This window comes from Sebastes fasciatus, chromosome 6 (assembly GCF_043250625.1).
Source record: "Sebastes fasciatus isolate fSebFas1 chromosome 6, fSebFas1.pri, whole genome shotgun sequence".
Lineage (NCBI taxonomy): Eukaryota > Metazoa > Chordata > Actinopteri > Perciformes > Sebastidae > Sebastes > Sebastes fasciatus.
This window is the reverse complement of record NC_133800.1, coordinates 11,263,506-11,281,376: the sequence shown is the minus strand read 5'-3', so window position 1 is coordinate 11,281,376 and position 17,871 is coordinate 11,263,506. Positions and strand designations below refer to the sequence as shown.

At 40.2% G+C, this 17,871-nt stretch overlaps 1 protein-coding gene and 1 long non-coding RNA gene across 4 annotated transcripts; one reads left to right on the top strand and one right to left on the bottom strand.

Moving 5' to 3' along the window:
- Window positions 1–113: 113 nt before the first annotated feature.
- On the bottom strand, window positions 114–15,923 carry LOC141769010 (disintegrin and metalloproteinase domain-containing protein 28-like). 3 transcript variants are annotated; one of them, XM_074637627.1, is made up of 20 exons: window positions 15,748–15,923; window positions 13,655–13,743; window positions 13,454–13,530; window positions 13,080–13,158; window positions 12,807–12,883; window positions 12,250–12,433; window positions 12,038–12,100; window positions 11,701–11,772; window positions 11,279–11,448; window positions 10,394–10,475; window positions 9,142–9,275; window positions 8,118–8,295; window positions 5,821–5,910; window positions 4,345–4,540; window positions 4,140–4,245; window positions 3,830–3,986; window positions 3,237–3,317; window positions 2,145–2,238; window positions 1,704–1,754; window positions 114–285 (listed from the first exon to the last, which is right to left on the bottom strand). In XM_074637627.1, exons 1-20 carry the CDS (start codon window positions 15,803–15,805, stop codon window positions 245–247), a joined length of 2,079 nt encoding a protein of 692 aa, XP_074493728.1. In that variant the 5' UTR covers window positions 15,806–15,923; the 3' UTR covers window positions 114–244. The 3 variants fall into 3 exon arrangements, with proteins under 3 accessions (XP_074493728.1, XP_074493729.1, XP_074493730.1); XM_074637628.1 differs by lacking the exon at window positions 1,704–1,754; XM_074637629.1 differs by lacking the exons at window positions 1,704–1,754; window positions 2,145–2,238.
- LOC141769016 (uncharacterized) lies at window positions 11,362–12,374 on the top strand. Its single transcript, XR_012594246.1, has 2 exons — window positions 11,362–11,493; window positions 12,225–12,374. It is a non-coding gene; the product is annotated as an uncharacterized LOC141769016 (long non-coding RNA).
- Window positions 15,924–17,871: the final 1,948 nt, after the last annotated feature.

Here is a 17,871-nt window from a genome sequence, read left to right as displayed (position 1 = left end):
ATATTTTCACATATTGCAGTAGACTTCCTCTTTACCACGGCTCATTGCATGAGTCACATCTTTTACACACTTTTATTTATTCAAATTATTTTCCTTCTTTCTGTCCTTAACAAGTCCTCAGTGCATAGCATTCTAGTAACAGTTTAAAGTCCAGTTTGTCCGTCGTGCACGCTGCACGTCACCGGTACAACCACTCCATCGGGTTCCCGGTGGGGACAACAGACAGAGGTGAGTCTCCCCAGGTTTAGGACATCAGACCTTTGGTGGAGGAACTGGTCTCAGACCCTGTAGAGGACAAAAAAATGAAAATATATTTAATGACTAAACTTTAAGGAACCATTGGACATTTTCTGAAATACGTTTATTCTCTTTCTTGCTGAGTTAGATGATTGATACCACAGTCATGTCTAGTACGCTAAATAGGAATCTACATCCAGCCAGCCGATTAGACTGTTATCAGGCTATTAAATAGGCATTATCAGTCGCTATAAGCCCCATAGATGTGGGTCAATAGGGGCCTACTACACCCACTAGTATATTTATCATCTATTCACATGGTAGATCATCGAAAGAAGGCTAAATAACACAACAGTGACCTCTAGTGACTGTAGAAATTATGACAGGAGCAGAAATCAGGTGCTGTAGTATAGACAGTGTGAAACTCCATATGGTGTTGAGGTCAGGTCCGATGGATGGGTCACAAAACAAACGACTTTCACCAGGAGACTGGAGTTTGCATCCCGTGTGAAACCAACAATGTGTAGTTGTCTTTGTGTTCGTAATTATTTTAACCCTGAACACGTTTTTTCCCTAAACTTAACTAAGTGTTTTTTTATTGTCTAAACTTAAAGTTTTTTTGTTTTTGTTCAAAATGTGATGTTTCACAACATGTTAGAACGTGTTGCTTTCGAAGTTTCGCTTTCACTTTTACAACGTAGTAGGTGTAGCAGGCCCCTACTGACCCACATCTATGGTGCTTATAGCGACTGATAACGCCTATTTAATAGCCTGATACCAGTCGAATCAGGTGATCCAGCAGCCAGTTAGCTTAGCTTAGCATAAAGAACAACTAGCCTTGCTCTGTCTGTCCTAACAGCACCTAAAAGCTCACTAATTAACACCTTCTATCATGTTTGTTTAGAGCGCCCAAAAACCACAGAGCCAAATGTGAACTTGTGGTTTTACGGGGATTATTTCCAAGTGTCAGTAGCGGATTAAACAAGCGAGATATAACTTTAATTTATGAGCTTTATGGGAGCTGGCGGGTGGATTTAGTTACCTTTGGAAAGAGCCGGCTGTTTCCAGTCTTGATGCTAAGCTAAGCTAACCAGCTGCTACCTGTAGCTTCATATTTAGCAAACAGATATAGTTTATTCATGTCTCTTGGCAAGAAAGCAAATAAGTGCATTTATACCCAGTGAGGTCACAAGTACAGATTATCTTTTTTTTCCTTCAGAACTAAGTGAACTCAAGTCAACGTTTGTTTGTCATTGAATCATTCAGATGTCTGGTTACATCTGAGAAATACTAAACTTGTGATCTTGTTTGTGCTTTTCTTCTGTAGTTTTAATAGAAGTTAACAGGTGGAGGAAACACGTGGCTTCCTGTGGCTGCGTGCACTGTTATAGGAAACGAGAGATTCAGTCAGCATTGCAAAGGTGAGTTTACAGCAGCATACCTGCACCCGGGTGATGGTTACTTACGTTGGCAGCGTGGGACTAGTATAACAATCACTGCGATAGCAATAGTTGCTCCTGCAGAAATGAAACAGAAATCAGTTTAGTTTGGATGCAGCAGTGATTTAAAATTGAATGTTAGTTGTGCAGAAAGCGCATGTTTTTTTATTCTGTATGCATTAACAAGCGGCAATGTGGAAGTGCCAAAAACTGCAGTTCATTGAATGGCTACTGGAGGCTCCAAAAGGGAGTCAGTCCACAGACCTCCATGTTATAATGACCCACTTTACAGCAGAAATCAACATGTTTACAGCCTGGTACAAAATACTGTTTTGGTCGTGTCTAGGTCATTCGAGGTCATTGCCTATAACCTTAACCATCTTTGCGAGAATTTTGCAGCGTGACATCACAGTGACTACGTGCACTTCTTCCATACAGTCTATGTGCGTTGATGAACGACTGTCTCACCGGTAGAAAGAGGACTCAAAGACGCGTCATTGGAGTTGCAGCGAAGAGGCATCCAGCCAGGCTCACAGTGACACTCACTTCTGTGATTACACACCTGAAGAACACAAAATAAATCCAGATGTTATCAGATGTTCTCATGCAGCAGCAGACCTGCTAATGCATTAACATCCAAACTAACCAGTAGCAACACAAACGTTTAGGAACTCTTAATCACACTGTACTTAACGTTACCCAACCTCACTGCAAAGAACATTTACCACACTTAGTCAGATCAAAACATTCAGCCCCACTCCTCTATGATTTTAACGTTCTCTCCATTTCCAATATAAATACATATTTAACAGGTATTCTTTTTATCTGCAAGTGTGTATCAGCCTGATTTGGTACCTGTAACATTTCTATGACATTTTTTCAGACAAATCCAGTAAATCTGCACGTTTAACACCAGACGTGTAAATGGAATAAGTACCATTATATCACAACTCAAGTCTCATCCTCCTCCTCACAAACTTTAAATTCAGGATTGAAGCTTATTTGATGAGACAAACTACTTAAAATGTGTATATTGTGTCTGTCTTTCTTAGCAGTTGTATGCCATACCTGCTAGAGTATATTATATATATATATATATTTATATATATCTGACATATAGCGCTGACTTAGTTACACTACATGTCAATATTCACTCATTCACACACTGATGTCAGAGGCTGCCATACAAGGAGCCAACCTGACCATCAGGATCTAATCTAAATACTCATTCACACACCGATGGTTCAGCCTTCGTCTTGCTCAAGAACACTTGGACATGTTACCGGAGCAGCTTGGGATCGAACCACCGACCTTCTGTTTGGTGGACGACCTGCTATTGAGGCCTATCTTCATTTTATTGTCAGCTCACATAATTATTGGCTTTTCTTTTTTTTCTATTTCCTTTTGTTTACTGTGTTGATGTGCTTCATCACTTTAGTGTTCATTGTTTTGTTTTTTGGGGTTTTCAACACTTTTAATGTTTTAATGTATTATTTGTGTTCCCTAAAGAGCAAAAAACTAAACTGAACTAAACTGTGAGCAGTGTTGGCGTGTACTTACAACGTTGCCGCTGCATTCTGCTGAACAGTTTGTGTTTCTGTACGCTGTCTGAAGCTCCATGCACTCATTCTGGCTGCACACCTGGAGAGAAACAAGTCAGCGACAAAGACGTTGTTGAAATTAATACAGATTTAGATTTAGTGTTCACTAGTGTTCCTAGTTACAGAATGAATAACTGTAAGAAAAAAATGACCGTTTGTATATGAATTCCTCACCCCGTGTTAATTTAAAACACTTCCACATAAACAGTCTCAGCCTCGTGCAGGCTGATACTCATCCGTGCGATCCGTCAGGTTTTAGTAAAGATGAGTTTGTGAAGTAGTTAGCATCCGGCTGGATAAATGAGACTGGATTATTCTGCACCAGCTGTGTGACAGATTGTAAACAGATGTTTTGATCTAGTTTTGCTGTTGTTAACCGCAGCCTCCAATTCATCAAGACTTTACTCAGTTTTTTTGATTCTCCGTTCAGCGTGGAGGCATGAGAGGAAAACAACGTTTCCTTCAAGAATTCAAGGTATAACAGGGGGAGTAACTGTTATACAAATGGTCATTTTGTGGTTGAAGTATTCCTTTAAAGAGACTAACTGTTACCTTTCCATCCCCACATTTAGTGCCGGTGTCCACCTGGCCGTAGTCTTTGGTGTAGTCTCCAAAGAAGGCGGCCTTGCAGTTGCCTACTCTGACCATGTGGCCGTAGTTTGGGTTGGCATTTCCGCCTTGGCAGAAGAGCTTCCCACAAAACACGTCTCTGCAGAGGAATAGAGGGTCAAATATGAGCTCACAGTCACTTCAGAGACAATCCCTACTAGTTCTGCAAATAAATAAACTTCACATTTATTCCAACACAGGTTGATGAGTCAGCATAGTAAGAAGACTATAAGACTAACTAGCTGAGACTCACTCTTTCTGACAGGGGATGTATGTGTTTTTATCGGGGCGTCTGCAGAAGGCGTAGTAGGTTCCTCTGGTGTTATGGTTGTAGCAGGACGGAGCGGCGTCTGTAGCAGCTGATCACAGGAGAGGATTACACAGTTAACCTGTCCAAAGATCATCTCTTCTCCTTTACAAAGCACAACAAATATAACACGTAAGAGCAGGACACTCACTAGGTCCATACAGGTTGACACACTGGTTTGGCCTCTGTGGACACTGGCCGTTGTAGCAGTACCCCAGACCTCCATCACACGAGACGCCATTCAGAGTAAACACGTCCTCGGGACAGGTGGTGTTCTTCCCGTCACAGAACTCTGCCAGGTCACATTCATCCTGCCGCCGGCGGCACTCCCTGGACCGAGGCAAGATCTATATGGATCACATCAGAGTACATTGTATGTAAAACACTATGAAGTGTGCCAGATAAATCGGCATGCTTAGCTTTGCTTAGCCTTAGGTTGTGGCCAATATACACACATTTGAATAATATATTAAATAGTATGTCATTGATTTGATTTGTTTTTGTTTTTATATCAGGTTTCCTTAAACCTCCAATAACTGGCAGCATAAACAGGTTGTGAACACAACATTAACATATCAGTGAACTTTTGTTAGCAAACAGTTGAATTATTGAATCCCCATTCATTTGGAGTCGTGTTTGTGGCCACCTAATGAATGTCAGTCTAATGTTCCTACTCTGTTATGTTCAGCAGCAGCTCGTCTCTAACTGACTGTTGGATTTTAGAGCTTTTATGATGAAAACAGCGTCTTGCTGCGGCTGAAAACGGCGCCATGAGAGCGGTAAGTTGTGGGCCGGACAGCTGAAACGCAGCTGATCTTTCTCTGTAGGTTCATCACTACGAGCGACTCCTTTCACATTGTCACAGTGTTTTCATATCGTCACTGATTCATTGTTGCTATAAAAATATAGATTAGTCACTTCAAGGTGATCACCAGCTGGAGGTCAAAGGTTAGTTAGGCTACTTTATTAAGTATTTACCAGGGTAAAGGACTAATACAGTGATACTGAGATCTCCAGGAATTTTTGAGCATACTGTATATACAAAAAGGCTCTAAATGGAATCATATTTAGTGTCTGATATATTTTTCCACGCAAAAGATCAATTACCTCGTTCAAAAAAAATCAAAAATACTCCTTTCCCCTCATTGAAAAATCCAGACACATATTTTTAATTTCTAAGGTTCAACTGCTGGACACAAGATGTCTCCTACTTCACTGTAATCATCTCACACGTCTTACAAACACTACAGAGTGAAGTCACACGTCCAGGTGAAGTAACAATAAGCCAAACACTGGCTGCATCCCAAGTGTCTTAACTGCATCCATGTTTCCCTCACTTGTGTCTCTCCATGCATCCCAGGTGGGAGGGACTGAGATGCAAGTGAGGGAAATGTGGATGCAAATAAGAGACTTTGGATGCAACTATAGTTTCAACTGGAGGGTCTAACAGTAACCAACAGTCCTCCAGCTCAAATATTTGTAATACCTTAGATTCCCACTAGAGGAGGCTGCAGCAGATCAAACTATTGGATCACCATATCTCAGAAGATTTCATGTAAAGAAGTAAACATTTGAAAAAAAAAAGTCCCTGTAGGAGGTGAAGTAGCATTTCTTCATCCATACTGACCTTACAGTCTTCGCAACACTCTCCCTCAGCACACTGTGAACCCTCCGTCAGGGTGCAGCTGATGGCGTTGCAGCACGGGTTGGTGCACTCCTATAAGAACAACACACACCTCATTAGGCTCCTGGTGATCCTTCTCTTCATCATGTTGTGTTATGTTCCTTTGAGTGATGTGTGTTTTTTCTTTCAAAATAAGAGCGAGCTTTCCCGTCCCCTTATTAACTCAGCAGACACTGTGGAGACTCGGCAGATACTAGACAGAACTGGATCTAAGTTGACAGTTTGTGAGAACTATTACTTGTTTTCATTTCCCTGTGATACTTGATTCTTGTGGTATTTATATATTAATTGATTTAAATTATCAGAAGAAAATGTTTGTGGTATTGTACCATAATGCTTCTGGTACATTAAAAGGTGCATATGATAAGGGCTGAGGTTCATGACTTCAAACCACAAAATGTACCTGTATTGTGATTTTTTGTCCTGTGAAAAACTGACTTAAATCTCAGTGTTTAATAATGAGCTTCTAACTATTAAAGGGCAGATATCTCCAGCATCAGGGCCCTCCTGCTGTATGCCACATGGAGCTTGTTGTGCCTCTACTGAATACCAGCAGAAGCAGAAACAGGTCTGAACATGATGATGATTATGATGATTATCACTGGAATGAACAAGTTAGAAATTACAAGTTGTGGAACTGTTCATTACGACTGGTGTTGAGGTGGAATGAACAAAAAGCTTTAAAAGAATCATCCTGAAGCCACAAAGAGTGAATCAATATTCAAATCAATTCAACTTTATTGTCAATATTATCTCATTTCAAGATGGAGCAACTTGCTAAAAATAACTGTAGGAGCCTTGAACAATTTCAGAAATGTTTGTATTAATGTTAATTAGGTTTGTGATGGTTTATATTTTTTGGGGTATTCGTTAATGTCTATGATATTGGAATTTATTATTTTGTCATTTATTATGCGGTGACTTGGGAGATTTGGCTCACATATTATGGGCGGAATTCATAGTTAATAATATCAGCTGTTCACCTGGTGCAGAAGAGGGTCACCGTGTTTTCTTTTGATCACTGTTGATTATCCTAATTTTTGCACGTCAACTGAATAGAAGCCTAATGAAAGCAGCTGTTTGTGAGCCAGATGTTCTGTGCAGCCTCTCAGACACCAGCACTTCATATACAATCCAAACACCAGATTTCATATCAGGAGTTCACAATAATCTATCTGCTTTCATTCTCTTTTAAAAAGAAGATCGACTCTAAATGTCAAATGTGTTGGTGCATGTCAAACAACCTCTTTCCCATAAAAATAATAAACTGAAAAAGTCAAGATCAGACAGGGACAACAAGATGTACACGCTTACTGTTTGGAAACTACGGCCCTGAGGCACACAGGTCTAAAATCAGTACAGGGAATAATACATTTCACTCAGTAAGTTGTCAGAATGCTTCACATTGTTATATTGTTATAGATTTATTTTTGTATTCGTTAATGTCTATGATATTGGAATTTATTATTTTGTCATTTATTATGCGTGATTTGGGAGATTTGGGTCACATATTATGGGCAATCTCATAGTTAATAATATCAGCTGTTCACCTGGTGCAGGAGAGGGTCACTGTGTTTTCTTTTGATCGCTGTTGATTATCCTGATTTTGTGCACGTCAACTGAATAGCAGCCTAATGAAAGCAGCCGTTTGTGAGCCAGATGTTCTGTGCAGCCTCTCAGACACCAGCACTTCATATACAATCCAAACACCAGATTTCATATCAGGAGTTCACAATAATCTATCTGCTTTCATTCTCTTTTAAAAAGAAGATCGACTCTAAATGTCAAATGTGTTGGTGCATGTCAAACAGCCTCTTTCCCATAAAAATAATAAACTGAAAAAGTCAAGATCAGACAGGGACAACAAGATGTACACGCTTACTGTTTGGAAACTACGGCCCTGAGGCACACAGGTCTAAAATCAGTACAGGGAAGAATACATTTAACTCAGTAAGCTGTCAGAATGCTTCACATTGTTATATTGTTATAGATCTTTATAGATTTTATAAATCTATATATTAAGATAGATTTAGAGGATATATAGAGGATTATTGAATATGGTTTAGACTGCTCTATATGAAATCTTCAGATAACTTTTGTTATGATGTATGAAATAATTTGGTATAACTTGCATAGCTTCTGTATTTAATACCATCATCAAGGCTTATTGATAACTGAGGGGAGAATATAGTTTTGAATATAGTATATGTTTCCTCCTGATGATGACGAGTGCTTGTTACCTCCAAGCTGCCACAGTCACACTGTTCTCCTTTCTCCATGAAGCCGTTGCCGCAGAACGACGGGGCCTCCAGCGTGCTGTAGTCTGGTTTGTCCAGCAGGCAGCTCGGGCTGCGCTCCAGCAAGTATTTCTCATAGCTGTTGGTGCTGCAGCTGCTGAAGGTCCGAGGAATATTCCGGCTGAAGAGAAAATAAAACAGCAACACCTGTTTTCATTGTTAAGTCCAAAGTCACATACTTTGAACTACAACCTTGTCTACTTCTACTTCTTTTAGCCTTTCAACACAGCCTCAGAGAAACTGTTTGGAGTGAATCTGTTCTTATAGAAACACAGCAGACTTTATGACTTGTCATAGGAGGAAAAGCACAGGTATACATAATAACATGAATGACTTTAATGACTGCGTTATTAAACCAAATCATGACAGCCAGAACGGCAACACGAGGAGCCTGAAACCAAAGCAGCTATTGTAGTGTAGCAGCTATATGTCTTTATTTACACCTGTGCTTTTCCTACGGAGACGTGTCAGAATGTCTTCTTTTAAAGTAGTACGCCACTGATTAATGCTGCACTTTTATAAAAAACATTGGACTCACGATGGACAGTTTGTACAAAAAAAATACAAAATCAATGCTGCAGAACCAGAGATATCACCTTTTTCATTCCATGCAGTCTCCTTCCTTGTCTAAACCTGCCGCCTACAATGCAACTCGACCGCCGACAGTTCAGTTCAGCTAATGTTAGCCGCTGGCCTCAACAGCTACAGAGGTCTGGTGAGATCGCTTCGTTCTACCTCAACCACATTTTTCTCACTTTCAAACTTGTAGTCTTCAGACCCAACTGACGCTGACTCAAGTGACATCACTTGAGGCAATGTATCAGACTCACTCAGCTCCCTCTGGAGGCACTAAAGGCTTTATACTACTTTTATGCAGTAGTACTCTTCAACACCTTAAAACAGACTGTGATATTATGTAAAAAAACATGCTTGCTTTTGACTGAGGTTTTGTAACACGGTTTCTTACTTGAGCACTGCAGCCATGATGCAGCTATCACCAGAACAAGCACAGTGGCTGGAGTCATCGTGGTTCATGCCCAGGTTATGGCCCATCTCATGAACCAGAGTCGCTCCCACTGCAATGGCCCGGTCATTGTGATCCTGAGAGGTGGAACTCTTTACATTTAGTTACTTTTATCAGCATTTTTACATCCACTTAAAACAAACATGCACCAAGGTACGCCTGCTAACTCGTGATACAAAAATCTGTTTCCTCAATCTACTGTTTCTTTATATTCTGACCACAGTAATGTTGGTAGAGTCTAGACGTGTGTTGCTCTACAGTTGAAGTTTTTCAAAATCACCATGTGAAAAAAAAGTTACACTTCCTCTTTAAAATAATGAATAACAGAATTTTGGTCACTTATTGACGATAGTTGGGAACTTGGTTGGCAAAATATTGACATTTAATGAATGGATTATAGATATTCGTTTGTGTTGTGATACTAAAATAAATATGCAGGGGCAGGGAGAGCTCTATACACTGATACAGAGACACAGTTATTAACATATGGCCTTTTTATACTCAGAATAACAAGTCTACAGCCTAGTGGCCCTGTGAGGCTGGTTGTTGGTCACCTTACACGGCATCGTGCGAGAATCACAGCATCAAATATCACATGAAAATCCCTAGTTTAGTGCGTCACATGTAGTGGTGCGCCAGCTGCAGTGTATGAGCACAACAGACAACTGAGTCCCCAGTTCACCGTTAGGAACTTTAGCGAGTGTCCAACAAACAGTGTGTCTGAGTATCCGGGTTGTCGATGGCGTTATAGCTGTGAACGTAGATGTAGCAGTGTGCGTAGTTTATTTGTCGGTGAATAAATGCTACAACTCCAACTCGAGAGATTGGAGCCAACTTCCCGTATCTTGCTACTCCGGCTCAGACTCTCTTAAGGTGGATCAGCTTTTCTCCCTTTAAGTGTCGAGCCGCTCCTCTGAGTTTTGCTCAGCTTTTTAATTAATTATTAATATTTCTTTTAACAGTTTAACCGATAGCGTTAATCAGTTAAAATGCTTAATGTGGATTAAACGGTTAATTATTAACATCCCTGGTCTGAACCACCAACAGGCGGACATTACCATGGTAGAGCCATGCTGTTAGCGTGGCTAATATAAATTCCTTGGTTACAAACATTACACCCGGCCAAGACTATATGGTGTAAATAAAAGATGGAAGATGGAACAAATGTTCGTGTCTCTCAGGAAGGAGCTCCTACCTGTACAACTCCAACAGAGTGACCTGAGCAAAGAGTCCCAATGAAAGCCAGCCCCACGGTGGCTCCTTCAAAGTCAATACCACTGAAAGACAAGTAAGGACAGTATGAGAAACACTTCAAAAAACATACAAATGCTGTTCATCCATCCATCCATCCATCCAGTTCTCTATTTATGCTATATTATATTGAAATAAAGAAGAAACATGGCTGGATGACTGGCATCAGCAGTTCTCCGGTTCTCCGGCTTCCTCCCACAGTCCACAGACATGCAGGTTAGGTGCATTGTTGACTCTAAGTTGAATGTGAGTGTGACCGGTTGTCTGTGTCAGCCCTGTGATAATCTGGTGACCTGGGTCGGGTAAGTGGTTACAGATAAACGGTGGATGTTCCACAATGTTTTGTTTGTGTGTTTGTTTGTAGGAGAGTTTCTTTTGGCAATCAACAGGTGTTGAACAGGTCAGGTCGGCAGCTCTTGAAAGTCAAAAGTAACCTTCAAATCCATGTTTGTTCAGCTTATCGAGGGAAAACTCACACGCCTCTTCCTCATGACTGGAGTGATACAGGCTATTGTTTAATGGAGGAAACCGTGTGGGACTTCTCTGTACTTAGCTGAAATTTGAAATATACACACGTTATCTGTGACCTCAAATCTAGTGTTGAAACCAGTCAGGATCCAATTTGCAAGGATACGGAAGTTACACAAGCATGATGTGGAAACTTCCAGCCAGCGTATAGAACATCCAGAACGGACGCACCAAAGTGGTTAAACTTATGAAACAAAACATGAGAGTTCACAGCTTCCTTCTATTTAACAACAAATATAAAGTGAGATAGAGAATGCTGGATTTTTACTGCCAGGTTAGACAGGTTAAAGACTGTTCAGACCTGATGAGATGTGCGGTGTCGTGCTTTTTCCTCTTCACCAGCTCAGAGTTCCTCCAATTCATGAAAGCATCCAGGTTGTCCTTGGCCGAGGGGGTCACAGAGATCAAGTCACCACTGGACCAGATTTCCAGCCCCACCAGAGCAACGAAGGTCCTCAGAGGCTTGTAGGCCTGCAAGAAAGCAGGACATCACCAAAAAAATAAACCATGAGACGGGTTATGTCTATACACTGTTCACTCCGATCAAAAGCAGGACCAAATTATCAGGAAACGTTGCCGCAAATACAATAAATACATTTGTGGCTTAACCGTAACAAACAGACAGCTGTTATGTGTCATTTGTGATCTGGAATTTGCCAGAAACTCTCTTGGCAAAATGTACAGTGTTACGTCATGCCAATAAAGCCATTTGAATTGACTCACCATATTGACGAAGTTGACAACTTCAAATATCTTGTTTCTCATCGCTGTCTGATCTCGCTTCATCTTCACGTACTGAAACATCATGGCATCATGTTAGTGCGAGGTCACATCCTGTTTCTCAGCAGTGGATCCATCATGAATCACCCAATGACCAAAATAACAACATGATGTGATTCTAGATCGGACCCAAATAGTCCAAAGGTTTGACATTTACTCACATTACAAAGAAGTATTTAGTCACGTCCTTCACAAGAAGGAGTGCAAAACCAGCCAACTTCCTCTTTTTCTGAACTTTCTGTGTTTTTTTTTACAGTACATTTCCATGTGTGTATCTTACCGCACGGTTATCAGCAACAAGGTAGAGCTCAAGGTATTTCTGTTTCTGGACGATAGATATACCCTGGAGGACAACAGAATCAAGCAGATGAAGACAACATTTAGTTAATGTCCCCTTTCAGCTTTAATTGTCAGATTTATTTCGTCTTGTGTTGTGATTATGAGTCTGAAGGAGGTTTTCTTTGCAGGCTGTTATGACAGCAGTGGTGTTACCGCTGATCTGGAGCGGCTCCAGTTGGTTGGGGGTTCGAAGTCGTCACTCCAGCTGGTGTTGGTAACGCCGCACATTGCAGGTGTGGATTTCTTGTCATCAACAGTCATCACCGCGTGGTCCCCCTCATCGCCGCCAGACAGGGGCTCAATCAGGTACCTCTGGGCCGACACTCTGAAGTAACCCCTGCACAAGATCCCGCCAGTTAGCCTTCTAGCTCGACGCACAGTTCGAGACACGGTTTTAACTACTTTATATCATATACAGTAAGGTACTTTAATCTATTGGCTCCCAATAGATCGGAGGAGTTGTGAGATGATAAAAAGAAAAAACAAAGTTCTTTGACCCAAATTTGTATGAATGAATGAATTACTTTTCTCCAATCAGACATCTGAAACATAACAAGGAGCTTCAAATAAACACTGCTTTTTGAAAGGGTCACAAGCCAAGATGATTGGTAAACACTGGTTTAATCTTTAACAATGTGTTGTATAAGTTTCTTATATATTTTAAAATCTGAACAGTAACTGTCACATGAAAGGACGGTTTGAGGGCTCACCTGAGTCCATCACAAGTGCTGATGCTGACAGATGATTGGCTGTCGTTCACAATGCTGCCATGATAGTAGCAGTGATCCTGATGAAGACAGGAGCATGATGACCAGGTTATCAAGTAGGAAAAGCCAAACTATCATTTACTCACATTGTTCAATCACAACTGTTCAAAGTCAAAGAAATGTTCATGGAATTTGGTCTTAGAAGCTTTAAAAGATGTGGTTTAGAAAAGACAGTTGTACTTTGAGGTACGTTCGGGAAAGTACAAAAACACTTACGACGTCATTTGGAGTTGTGGTGACTCGAGTCCCATCTTCTTGGTAGTAAGTCTCAGTGTAGTCTTTGGTGAGTAATTCCCTGATGATGACAAGATATGAACATAAATGGCCATCATGCCATACTATGGTCTATGATTTATCTGACTTACACCCCAAATGTCCTTGTTGAAAATAACCAATGTGTAATATCTGATTCTGAGTCTGCAGAAATCTCAAAAGAAATAGCACAGCTCAGTGTGTCTAAAGGCAAAGATGAAAACCAACGACATGATAACCACAAATTCTGTGGAAGGCAAAAGAGAAGTAAAAGCAGAAAGTAGCTCAGAGACACTGCTTTAAATATTGAATTGAAACAGAAGGAAGTAAAAACATACTTATTTCTTTCGAGTTGCAATTCAATGTCTCGTCCTCCCACCGTCATTCCATACTTAACAGTCTCTGGCCTGAGATGCTGCGGAAAGGAAACATTCATTCTTATTTTCCCATAACTTACATCATAGCTTGGCTGTGTATAACAGCACACACATGTACAGTATCTCTGTGACACTAAACATAGGAACAAGTGAAGACAGTACCTCTGCATGTCTCTTTCTAACTGTGTGAAGTCTGACGGGTCGAACCACCTCATAGTCCTTCACCTCTTCAAAGTCGTGACCGTGGCTTTCTGTGGAGATGCAACATACATCACGTCAAGTTGATGTTATAGGGTATAACAACGAGTTTAAAGGTGATTTAGTAACTGTCAACTAACTAGTCTAGCAGTTAACCCTCTGCGCTTTCCAGTCCTACGCTTTCCAGAGTTTGACCATATATACGTTTCAGTGTCGTGCTGCCGCTGTTCCATACATTTGTGTTGATAAATCAAAATTCTTTCGTGTTCATGTTGATGTTGCTTTACACTTCAACATTTTTTTTACACTGTGTTTTGCTTTTTATTTGGCGCGTACGTCATACCCCCGCCCCAAGTGTTAAAGAAACACACAACTATTCCTTTAACAAGGTAAAATAAGGTGAGGGCAGCAAATGAGCCGATAGCTCAAGGTTTACTTTTTCAGTCTGACACACCTCCTGTGACCCGACCTGCTTACTGAATGACCCCCATCAGGGCCCTGACCCCAAGGTTGAGAATCTCTGCTCTAGCCCCTGACCTATGTAAAAAAAAAAAAGACAGAAAAACAATGACACCCGCTGCAACCCCAGAGGTAGGGGCTTAATTAAAACGTATGCTGTATGTTAGCAAAATGATTGCAGCTTTCCAGACTGGATCCTTCAGATGAAAGTTAGTTGTAGAGATTGTTCAGTTATTTAATATCAACCTTCACAGCAGGCTGGAGATAAAATCAGGGCCGATTAGTGCACTAATTGTTGCTTAACTACCTGCATGCCCTCTGCTGTACAGTAATTATGGGATTTTCTGTTGCCTCTGCTCACCAACCCACGACACATTCATATGAAGAGTATGAGTGTATACAGTATCAACACAGTAGCAGTGTCTGTCTGAAACCAGTTATCAGTGAAAACCTTATCAACAGGAACACTGAAGGCTTTGTGAGTAGGAAAATGTTTGTGTCCGTATTATATCAAACTAATCAAGTTAACCTTACATTATAATTTGGAACTTAAATCAAGTGTAACGCAGCGAAGCACACAACTTGTTATATTAAAGATGCAAACACAACATAATGTCTATCAATGAAACTACATGATTTTAAGCATTTGTGTGTTGACGAAACAGCAGACGTTAACATAGAATTTCTATTTTTTTTTTCTATCTTTGTTTTTTTTCAAAAGTTTTTGTCATTCACTTTGGCTCAATTCCTGAATGAGAATATTTCTTAATTTTTTCTCATGTGTGTTTATGGTGGAGTCAAACTGTCTATTACTTGCCATATTAATAAGGAACAAAACATAAAACACAAGTCCTACTTCATGTTTTTGGTATGCTCTGTAGATTTCATCAGTTCTTCACCAACATTAAGAAACTTTTTGACCAAACTTGGTACTTCCCAGTGAGCAAAAGCATTTCTTAAAGGATATGACTGAGTCCCTGTTAGTCATGGTTACCTGTGGACAGGTACGCAGTAGCACCTGAGAGGGTGGTGGCTTTGTTGTGATCTGAATTCCAGCCTTGACAGTGTGGCACAATATCAGCAATGTGTTTAAAGTAATTCCCACTCATTGGTTTCGGCTTAGGAAGCATCATTAGATGGTAGCTACTGAGTGTGCTTCCAACGTAACCACAGAAATTAGGGCTCATTGCTTAGCAGGATTTCACAGCAGGCAGGATGAAGACACACACAGTCGGTATTTCCTTGCTAATCACATGTTGCACAAGCAAATGCATCAGGTCCAAAAAGTTCCATGATCACTGATGCAGACGAGGTAAACTCAGCTAAAGGTAGATCAACCACATTTTCAGGTGGAGACAGATATCATTCATTATCCTGAAACTGATGGAAGTTACATGCATATTGTGCCTTTAAGTCTTAAATTTATGATATATCATATCCTATATGATCATGTCTTTTAGAGCAGTGTCTTTACTTTATGCTCAGGAGCAGAAACCCACAAGTTAAAGTGCTTTGAATAAATAGGACAGGCCAAACGTAGGCTTTAGTTATTAATTAGCCACTGTGCTGAGTGGAGGTAACAGTATCCAGTGACTTACCTGAGGGCTTGAGCGAAGCAATTAGGATGAGGAGCCACAATAGGAGCGTTGGCGCCATTGTCCAAGTGCAGACAGTCACTGTAATAGAGCAGATGGATGCTCTGATCAGGCTATATGAGGTGAACCTGCATGCTGTGTTGCTGTTCTTGCGAGGCCACACCTTCGCCTCCCGAAATTCTGTCTCACAGAAGAAATATGTCCTAAAGGTGCTGTACGGCAGCTTCAAGACGTCATTTGTCTTCACTATGTGAAATCTTGGCTGGTATTTGTGCATCGAGTTGAGAATTGTCTGCAAATAAAAAATGATAAAGAAGTTAAAAAACACAATTTTGGGGAAAAAAAGCTTATTAGTCTTGTTTCAAAATAAAAAAAAAATGAATTTAAGACATGAGCAAGAAAACATCAACATCATATTCAATTCAACACTTCATTACTTCATTACAGCAAATCTATTTCAATGTTTGAGAAACACTAGAAAATACCACAAAGGCCCTCAACTGGCTTTAAAACAGATTGCCTGACAGCATCTTGGTTATTATTATTATTATCATTATTAATATTATTATTATTATTATCATTATTATTATTATCATTATTATTATTATTATTATTATTATTATTATTATTATTATTATTATTATTTTCATTATTATTATTATTATCATTATTATTGTCATTATTATTAATAATATTATTCTTATTCTTATTCTTATTATTAGTAAATTAACTGTAAAAAACTGTGAAATTAATAAAAAAAAACGGTTCAAACTGTAATTCTCATTAACAGTACAAAGCTGTAAATTTCAGCGACAGTATAATAATGTTAATTTTACAGTAACATAAAGGCAACCCTGCTGCCAGCTCTTTACTGTTATTTTACTGGGAAATTCTTAACAGTGCAGCTACTTGCTCATTGACAACACATTTACAGCACGCTCACAACCAGCCTGAACACGCCCCTGAGCTACGCTTAAAGAATGCAGGAAGAATACCGCCCGCTGCATTGTGGTCAAAGTTAAACTTGCAGTCTCCCGCATTAGGTTCCTTGACATACTTTCATATCTTACAGTCCTCAGGATTATAGAGCAAACACATGATACACATTGTTTGACAGTAAATCTCCTACCTTGTTGCTGGATCATTTCAGGACACAGATCAGTGAGTGTGTCAGCATAGTGGAGTTAAAGGTCACATATTATACTCCATTTAAACTAGTTATTATAGGTCTCAGACACCTCCAAACCATGTCTCTGAAGTTTTTTTTTCAAAAAAACAATCAGATCATGCATTCCAGCATGTCTCTATAACCTCTGTTTCAGCCCATTTCCAAAAGTGCTGATTTCTGTGTCTGTAGCCTCTGTCTCCTCCCACTCTGCTCTGATTGGTCAGCGTTTTCTGTCAATCAAACGTCCTCAACAACAGCGTCACCCTCCCCCTCCCTCCCGGAGAAGCTCTCTCTCTCTCTCTCTCTCTCTCTCTAGAGAGAGAGAGAGAGACGAGTGGAGAGATAGCAGCTAGAATAAAGTTTATAAACCACTTTAAAGTTTATAAACCAGAAACTTCACCCAGCGCACGTTACCGGAGGAATCTGATCAGAAATCGGCGACACATGATGAACATCTGCGGTCCAGATTCCAGGTTTTCCTGACGGTTTCTCTCAGGTAAATAATACTATTTATAGCTCTGTTAGTTAGCTCAGTGTTTACCTCATGCATCAACTCTGTAAACCGTAAACATACACTCTGTTTTACGTCTGTCTTTACAGATCCATCTGTGAGAAATGACCGACAGAATCATCCCAGAGGAGAGCAGACAGCTGTGGGCAGATGGCTCTGTTTACATGGAGATACAAAGCTAACCCGGTAGCATGTAGCTAACCCGTTAGCATGTAGCTACATGCTAACGGGTTAGCTACATGCTACCGCTATGACACGGTGTGTAAACACAGCGACCATCAGGGTGGAAAATAGAAGATGTGAAACAGTAGTCAGTTCATTATTTCTGCTAAAAGATAAATGTATGGAAGATCAGGGTAATGGTATATTATTTACAGTAGTAGCTGTCTCTGTGTTACCATGACTACAGACCACCGGAGCTTAGCTTACCATAGTTTACCAGAGCTGA

Excerpts from the sequence above, each read along its gene's own strand:
- LOC141769010 (XM_074637627.1), bottom strand. The coding sequence starts at position 15,805 with ATGGCGCCAACGCTCCTATTGTGGCTCCTCATCCTAATTGCTTCGCTC. Across the intron at positions 12,434-12,806 it reads AGCACTTGTGATGGACTCAG|GGGTTACTTCAGAGTGTCGG; the intron begins GTGAGCCCTCAA and ends GATCTTGTGCAG. Across the intron at positions 11,773-12,037 it reads TTGTTGCTGATAACCGTGCG|TACGTGAAGATGAAGCGAGA; the intron begins GTAAGATACACA and ends ATGATGTTTCAG.